At 45.2% G+C, this 8832-nt stretch overlaps 1 protein-coding gene across 1 annotated transcript; it reads right to left on the reverse strand.

Moving 5' to 3' along the window:
• Nucleotides 1-1786: 1786 nt before the first annotated feature.
• On the reverse strand, nucleotides 1787-6978 carry gjb10 (gap junction protein beta 10). Its single transcript, XM_072690569.1, has 2 exons — nucleotides 6959-6978; nucleotides 1787-5917 (listed from the first exon to the last, which is right to left on the reverse strand). Exon 2 carries the CDS (start codon nucleotides 5805-5807, stop codon nucleotides 5010-5012), a length of 798 nt encoding a protein of 265 aa, XP_072546670.1. The 5' UTR covers nucleotides 5808-5917; nucleotides 6959-6978; the 3' UTR covers nucleotides 1787-5009.
• Between the last annotated feature and the right edge of the window lie 1854 nt (nucleotides 6979-8832).

The following is an 8832-nucleotide window of genomic DNA, read 5'->3' on the forward strand; positions in this document are numbered from 1 at the left end:
TTCGAAGAGCAGTGACTCATGGAGAACACTTTAGAACAGTGCAAATAAAGAAGAGCCTTTAGAACAGTTGGAAATTGGGAAGAACGTGTGTGTGGGGTTGGAAAACATTCTAGAACAGTGATTTCTAAAAAGGTGAATGGGAGCATTCTAGAACGGTGAGGGTGTTAGAAAACGTTCTAGAACAGTGATTTGGGGCGGAGCATTCTAGAACAGTGATTTGGGTTGAACATTCTAGAACAGTGATTTGGGGTGAACATTCTAGAACTATGGTTTGGGGCTGAACATTCTAGAACCGTGATTTGGGGCTGAACATTCTAGAACCGTGATTTGGGGCTGAACATTCTAGAACCGTGATTTGGGGTGAACATTCTAGAACTATGGTTTGGGGCTGAACATTCTAGAACCGTGATTTGGGGCTGAGCATTCTAGAACAGTGGTTTGGGGCTGAACATTCTAGAACAGTGATTTGGGGTGAAGATTCTAGAACTATGGTTTGGGGTGAAGATTCTAGAACTATGGTTTGGGGTGAACATTCTAGAACTATGATTTGGGGTGAACATTATAGAACTATGATTTGGGGTGAAGATTCTAGAACAGTGGTTTGGGGTGAACATTCTAGAACAGTGATTTAGGGGGGAACATTCTAGAACTATGGTTTGGGGCTGAATATTCTAGAACAGTGCAAAATGTTAGAAAACATTCTAGAACTATGGTTTGGGGTGAACATTCTAGAACAGTGTAAATAAGACAGAATCTATAGCAGGGTTTTCTGGAGAACGTTCAGGAGCAGTGTTTGGGGGAATGGGGGGACATGCTTATCATATAGGAGGGAACACTGTAAAGACTACAGCTGTGTTTGGGTCAGCTGGTGTTTGTTTGGGTCTCTGTGCTCTGGGCTGGTGGGTTATGGGTGCTCGATTACACGTAACGTGGAGATAAATCTGTGCGGAAATGCCCTTTCTCTGCGCGGCGATGGGGCGATAATGATGTTTAGGGATGGAGTTCCTTGGTAGGGTTTGTCTTGAGTGGAACATTTCATAACTGTAACGATTCAACTTTCAACCAACCAGTCTTACCAAAGCCAGGTTCTCAGCCTGGAGGAAGAGTTCTCACTCGGATTCCGATTCGTGGCTGATTTGCCTAAATATTTCCTTATTAAAGTTTTGCTGTCATGACGATGGATTAAAATCAGACCATCAGATTATAATCACAGTGAATCACTGACAGTGTGTAGAACATGAGGGTTCCATGGTCTGCTAGAGTGCTGGAAGACATTCCATCTCCACATGCATCTCTCCTGCTGACCCTGGTGGGCATCCATATATTGGGCCAACATGGAACCCTTGGGCCCACAAAATCTTCTAGGGCCCAGTTGGGCTATCAAACAGACCCTGGGTACACTGGCCGAGACTACATGCCCATGTGGGGCCTAAATAGTTCCCACATCTGAAATAGCACTCAGCTAGGAACCAGGAAGTTGTGTCCATGTTGGGTGCCATGTTGGCCCACCAGGGTCAGTGGGGATGGGTTCAGGAGGGGTTAAACATGGCCCCCCTTCTGGGTTATACACTGCTGTAATGACGGGGCAAACAAACTTAGAACCCATGCCCACCTGGAACCCACCTAGCCCAAGTTCCACCCATCATGGTGTCTGGACGTTTTAGGGTGTTTCGAGGTTTTTTTAGACCTTTTTTGAGGGCCTACAAGGCCTTTTTATGGGTTCCTCAATAATCCCCAAATTCCGCAGTTATCCATTAGATGCTCTGTTAAAAAAATACAGACGTGATTAAGAAAATACAAAACTGGCTTTAATGAATCTGAGAATGTAAACAGTACAGATGCACAGGAAGGGTAAGCAGGAAGGAATGTTGGGAAGATGGAGGCCAAACAGAGGAAATCCACGCTGAGAACGGTTTACATTCAGAAGATACGTGTTTATGAGACAAAAGCCAAACGTGCTCTCGCTCTCGGCCTCTCGCGCATGCTCTCGGCATCTCATATGAGCGTGGAACAGGCCTGGGCAGCTGCAGGCCTGGTGACAGTTCAGCTCATGGAAACAAACAAAAAAACAACATGCAAGAAAGCACACGTTCTGCAGCACGCAGCGGTTCAGCTACTGCCTCGACGACACAGAAGGCCTGTCTTCCCTGAGCGCAGGAATCTGGACGTCAAAACGACGTAAACCTGTCTAGAAGTGTTGCATTCAGCCTTGAGGGGTTCCTGCACAGAGTGCATGCTGCGAGGCAGTGGAGTCGCTCTTAATGTAAAGTTCAGACGGTAAATAATATACAAATACCCCCAAAATAAAAAAAATATTTACAAAAGAAGCACTGTCGCTGTCACACAAACCCCCTTGCATCTAAATTTTTCGTTTTTCACTTTCTGACCTTTTCTGAATCTGATCTATAAGCCGTGTCAAAATTTCCGGATGAACGGACCAATAGAAATGTTCCAAAATGACTGGAATGGACTTTTACTAAAAGTTACAAAGTTTTACGAAGGTTTTTCCTCCTACTGTAAAGTTTTGGCCGTCTTAGCAGTTCAAGGTTTTGACGATTCAACAGCGGCGATAAGTAGCTTAACTAGCGTCCACCAGATTTCCTGTGGTCAAACAGGAGGATGTAAACAGAACCGGCAGTGAAGCGCTTGTTTACAGCTTACAGCTTTACGTAAAAAAATAAACAATTAAATCAAATATATAAAAAATATGTGGATAATTTACAACGAGGTGGACTGACAGTCCTGGTGTCTTAAAGTTAAACATGAGCCCCTTTCTGGGTTCCTAGATGGGATCCATGTGAGATTAGGGTGGGCTGTAACGACGGGGCAAACAAACCCACTCAGAACCCATGCCCACCTGAAACCCACCTAGCCCAAGTTCCACCCATCATGTGAGGCCCACATGAGCATGTTGGCTGAGAGTTTTAGGGTGTTTCGAGGTCTGAGAAATCGTTAGACATTTTTTGAGGTCCTACAAGGCCTAATTTTCAACGTGGTGGACTGACAGTCTGTGTCTGTTGGTATGCGGTCAAACACGATTCCACTGAGTCACTGTTTTTGTGCAGAACGGAAACGGCTAATACAAACTGAGCTTTGTTTTTTTGGGTTCTCTCAAAGGAAAAACTCGTCCAGATGTACAGCACCATAAACCATGACTCATCAGGAAATGGCGTTCCTGTACCGAAGCTGTGAGGACGCTGCACTGCACTGGACTGAGTTCGGGAGTTGGGATGCACCGGCTTCGGCCGGTCTGAGAACATAAAGTCGGCGGTCAGTGTTCGGCTGCTGGTCAGTAAAGCTATGGACACAGGCTTCAGAACACAGGCTTGGTTGCCGACTTGTCCACTAGATGGATTTGTTCAGATCGACCAGCAGCTCTGACCCGAGTTACCTCAGGACTGGTTACATAAACTAGGGCTTGGTTAGGGAACTGGAAATACCGGACCCACACCCACAAGTTCTTTCTCAGATGCCTCGGATGTCTCTGAGTAGGTCCCCCTTGAGCTGTCGCAAGGTGTTCAGCTGTGGTATCTGCGGTCCTGTAAATTGTGAGGTTGGGCCTTAATGGGTCGCATTGGGCAATGATGCTGTCGCTGGTTCATCGGTTGTCCTTTCTTGGAGGTACTTTTAGTAGGCACTGACCACTGCATACCGGGGAACGCCCCACACCTAGACCTGCTTGATGTTTGGGAGATGCATTAGACGAGATCAGACGTCGTCTGGCCACCGCATTTTGGGTCTTTGGGTCAAAGTGGCTCCGATTCTAAGGCCTAACTCTGGACAGATGCCACAGTAGATGAAGATAATCGATGTGTCTCACTTTACCTTTCAGTGGTGCTAATGTTATGGCTGATTGGTGGAGATATATGCCATATTTAGGAGCTTATTCTATAGAAGAAGCTTTTCCTTGTTTAAAATATATACTTAATTACAGGCAATTACAGGTAAAAATGCAACATCACAATATTTCCAGATCATGAAGTTTGGTTTTTCTGACATTTGGTTAGATGGATCAGGTCATATTCAACACGGAAGTGTCCAATGAAACAAACGTCCAATGAAACAAGACTAACGAAGCAACCGCAATCAACTGAAACATGGAGTTCAGGGTTGGTTAAGGACTGACCATTAGCCCAACATGTCCTTTCAGAGCAGAGCAGTGTTCTAATCAATCAACCTGGATAAGAAGAACATTGGGATTTAGGCACTTTGTAAAATCTGATGTGTTGTCCAGTTCCAAAACCCAATCCAACACCCAATACCTCAAAGCCGATTGGCTGGAAAGTCACAATTTAAACATTGTAATGTTTCACCCAAAGGAACACTGGACACCTCAGGTAGGATCCAGTCTGGGAACTCCTGGCCGTCCACCTCCACTACAGTCGAGATTTCCAGATTGGTCCAGATTTGATCTTCACAGCAGCCTGGAATGTTCTGTCCCAGCCTGTCGTTGGGCGTGAGACTGCTGCGTATTTGCACGAAACGTCATTCACTATTTGCACAATTCTTCTTCTCTGACTCTCTGAGGACCCAAGCAAGGCCTTACCTGCTTTTTCTTGTCCAGAGCTCGATTCAGAGCTCGATTCAGAGCTCGATTCAGAGCTCGAATGGCCATGAACATGTGGCTGAAAAGCGAAAACATGGGAGGACCTAGGAAGACTTGTGAGGACTTGTCCTAGTCATTAAAAAAACCATAAATCTATGCCCTAAAGGAGCTCCACCCCAGCTTCTCCCAGGCTGTTGTGGTATGCCAGTCTCCAGTGGCTAACTGGCATGAAGGAAGAACGACCTGAGGGTAAATTCTTTGAGTTTCTTGTATCCCAAAGGGCAGGGACCTTCCTGAGGGACCATCTAGAGTCTCTTGGTTAATAACGGAATAATTAAGCCTAGAGCTTAAGGGGTTAAACCCTTTCTCTCTCCTGGGGTTAAACACCCCAGTGGTTATTCTGTCATTGTCCAGTCGAGTCCCTTGGGCGCTCCGGCTCTTGCGATTTCGATACCCCTTCTTCTCACACTGCTTCCGTCACCATGTACGCCGGGACAGGCTCGCCTTTTCCGGCCAGACGCTTGGTGTTACTCTCCATCAGACCATTGGCGTTCTTGATGCTGGAGATGGACGTGGCCCGGGCCACCTGCCTGGAGCCCTTGAACCTCGAGAGGCACTCGCAGCAGCGCTTGCCCATCAGGTACAAGATCTCGAAGAGGGACAGGAGGATGCACACCAGGCTGGTGACCACCATGAAGAGCGTGAAGATCCTCTTCTCCGTTGGCCTTGAGATGAAGCAGTCCACCGTGTTGGGGCAGGGCTCCTGCGTGCACTTGACCATCGGCGGGAAGGTGTAGCCTTCGTACAGGTAGTAGATCAGGTAGACAAACGTCCCATCCACCCCCATCTTGAAGATCAGCGAGAATACGTAGGTCCACCAGAGGCCTCCTCGCTTCTTGCCGGTGTTCTGGTAGAGCCGCTTGCAGCCTTCGCCGAACTTCAGCCGGTTCTTGCGCTCCCGTTCCTCGCGGTAGGCCACGTGAAGCACCACGAGGAGCGAGGGGCACGTGACGAAGATCAGCTGAAGGGCCCAGAGGCGCACGTGGGACACGGGGAAGAAGAAGTCGTAGCAGACATTGTGGCAGCCCGGTTGGGCCGTGTTACACACAAAGTCCTTCTGCTCGTCCCCCCACACCTTCTCCGCGGCCACCACAAACACCATGACCCGGAAAAGGAAGACGACGGAGAGCCACACTCGGCCGAACGCAGTGGAGTACTTGTTGACCCCGCTCAGGAGGCCCTGGAGAAAGGCCCAGTTCATAGCAGCGAGGGACGCCTGGACGCTTTGGGAGAGGGAACGGGGACGTGAACGAGGCCACTGGCTGCAGAACTGGTTCTTTTAGAAGACGCTAAGGCATGTAGACCTGAAACCTGCAGGGGGGGGGAGGAAGGGGGGGGGTGTAGAGGGAGGTAGGAGGTACAAAAAGGAGAGTGTCGAGAGTTTTGCTTTAGCATTTAAGATCATACGACGCACGACGACATACGAAACCAGATGAACTCTGGTATGAAACATCTGCCCAAGTCCATTCAAATCTCTTGGAGGTTTGAAGCTAAGACTGATACCCCTGGTCTGACTAATATATACATGTACAGCGTTTGTCTGACGCTCCTTTCCAGACTGAGGGACATGTGAATCATGGTGATCGGGGGTCATGCCCAAGTACTACCAAGTTACTGGTCTGATGTGGTGTGCTTGCTTCCCGGCTGGGGAATCGAACCCTCGGCTGCCACGAGGAAGCAGTGTTGTATATATATATGTATATATGTACAGTTATATATATACACACACATGCATATATATACACACATACACACACACTCTACATATATAGCTGTAAATATATATATATATAATATAAATGTACAACTTGTTAGAAATATAAACTTTGTATATATACTCCTATATGTACAGTTATATATACATATACACACATACATATATATATATATATATACACTCTACATATATAGAGTGTGTGTATATATATATATATTGTTGCAAGTTTTACATATTATATATATATTTGCAGCTATATATGTAGAGTGCATATATATATATATACACTACATATATAGCTGCAAATATATATATAATATGTAAAACTTGCAACAATATATATATATACACACACATAAACATCAGACTTAGGGTATATATTTAGGATGTTTTCTGTAAGACACTGGTTATAACTAATGTTGTGAATCTAATGCGCGTGAGGGAGTCGAACAGTGAGTCAGAAGAGTGTTGAATCATTTTAAGCCCAAAATGAAGCAAAGCAGAGTAACTTCACTGCTACCCTTCTCAGACACCCCACCAGTGTAAACTCCTCCATAGCCTCCCTTCATCCCTGAATATCAATATTAATATTTCTAAATGAGAAATATAAGAGCAGACGCATGCTCAGCACCTACCAGCAGCAGACGGGTCGAGCCGCGCGCTCCGCGATGTGAACTCTCCCAGCCCTGCTTTCCGCTCCGCCCGCGGCTCTGAGGCAGCGCGAGCCTTCTTTTCCCACCCGTTTTCCGGAACGTCCTGCGCCGGATTCGCCAACAGCGTCTGGCTGCTAACGCCGCGATTGGCTGAGACGGTCCACGTTTCTGGGCTTCTTATTAGTTATTAGTAAGCGCTGAAGCCAATCCCAGGGCAGGGGGCGGGGCTTGCCGGAATGTCAGCCGCTGGTCTGATCTGGGATCAGCTCTGAGATCAGCTCTGGGATCAGCTCTGGGATCAGCTCGGGGTATTTAGGCGATATCTGATAACGTGTCAGTGCCACCTAGAGGAGGTTTAGGGTACTTTCCTCACTACCACTAATAATAATAATAATAATACATTGATTTCTATAGCCCTTTTCATACACAGAATGTACAATAAATGTTTCAGTCACATACAATAAAACAGCAAGAACATGAAGGTAAAAATTTATAACTTGAGATGATTGATAATAGTAATTAAAATAATACAAATAAAATGAGAAAAAAAATACATAAAAGATGAAATATAGATATGACTAAAATTAACAGGCATGTGGATCCACCTGCTGGTCAGATCCGATAGTACATTCAGTGATGCTGTATGTTACAGATCAGCAGAGCTTTATTATATATATATATATATATATATATATATAAATTGATATATTGAGGCCAATGGCTTTTAGGCCTAATGTTGAGGTCATGTTTTTATATTTGCACTCTGGCAGGGTTTGGTTTCTTATGGGAATCATTAGTATGTAATAAGACGTGTGTACATGCAGCCTCATCACCGACACAGTTTTGTCACAACCACCCACCAAGAACCACCTTACAGCTCCAACAGGGGAGGATCTACACCATTAACAATGGCTTCTACATAGAAGCAGGACAACCAGCACTGCAGCAGTGATTCTCATATGGTGGAAAACCCAATGTTTATGTTGGTCCTGTTATAAGATCAAGTGTCCTTTGTGTAAAAGGTCCCCCAAGAGTTCTGGAGGGCAGGGAACATTTGACACTGGACAAGGCAGTGGGTCTGCAAGTGCGAGAAACCACTTGTGCTGGGGCTGGCAAATCACCACACCATGCCAAGCCAGAATTGAAGAACCCTGCCAAGATTTTAAGGCCACAGCCTGGTCAAATCGTTAGTTATATAATAATAAACAAATGAACCTAAACGGTTCCAGAGCTTATTCTCCACCACCGGGTGCTCAGAATGAAAATGCAATCTATAATCATTTTATTTTTTTATTAAATGAATTCAGGCACAGCTTCTGAGAACCAAAAAAAGAGAATTTATTTCATTTAAACTGTACAACAGTCGCTGATATATTGTTTGCATGAGAAAAAAAAAAAAAAAAAAAAAAAAGTTATGGTTGGCAAATTATTTCAAAGCAACCACTTTTCGAGCATCAAGGGCCTCTCAGGCCTCTGAGAGACGTATGAAATGAACTCTTGAATATTCATTATTCACCTAATTGAGCAAAGTTCACATAGTCCACCGCTCTGAAGCTGTCGAAAGGAAAGTGGACACAAGGGGAGGGGAGAAAAAAAAAAAAAAAAAAAAGGTACCCATCCCACACTGCGCAGGGGAGAAAAACAATGACAATGTGGTATAGAAACACAAAGGCACATAATAAAGACTGTATTGATGGACCCAATGTCATCATGGTGCTTTTCAGAGACACAATGGGAATCAAAAGAAGAGTTGAAGCCACAATCAGTACAGATTTGGAACAACGATTTTTTTTTTTTTTGTGGGGGGGGGGCATTAAAAGATTTAAGTTTTTGTCTGTTTACCTAATTCTCAATCA

Source organism: Salminus brasiliensis, chromosome 10 (assembly GCF_030463535.1).
Source record: "Salminus brasiliensis chromosome 10, fSalBra1.hap2, whole genome shotgun sequence".
In the NCBI taxonomy this organism is placed as follows: Eukaryota; Metazoa; Chordata; class Actinopteri; order Characiformes; family Bryconidae; genus Salminus; species Salminus brasiliensis.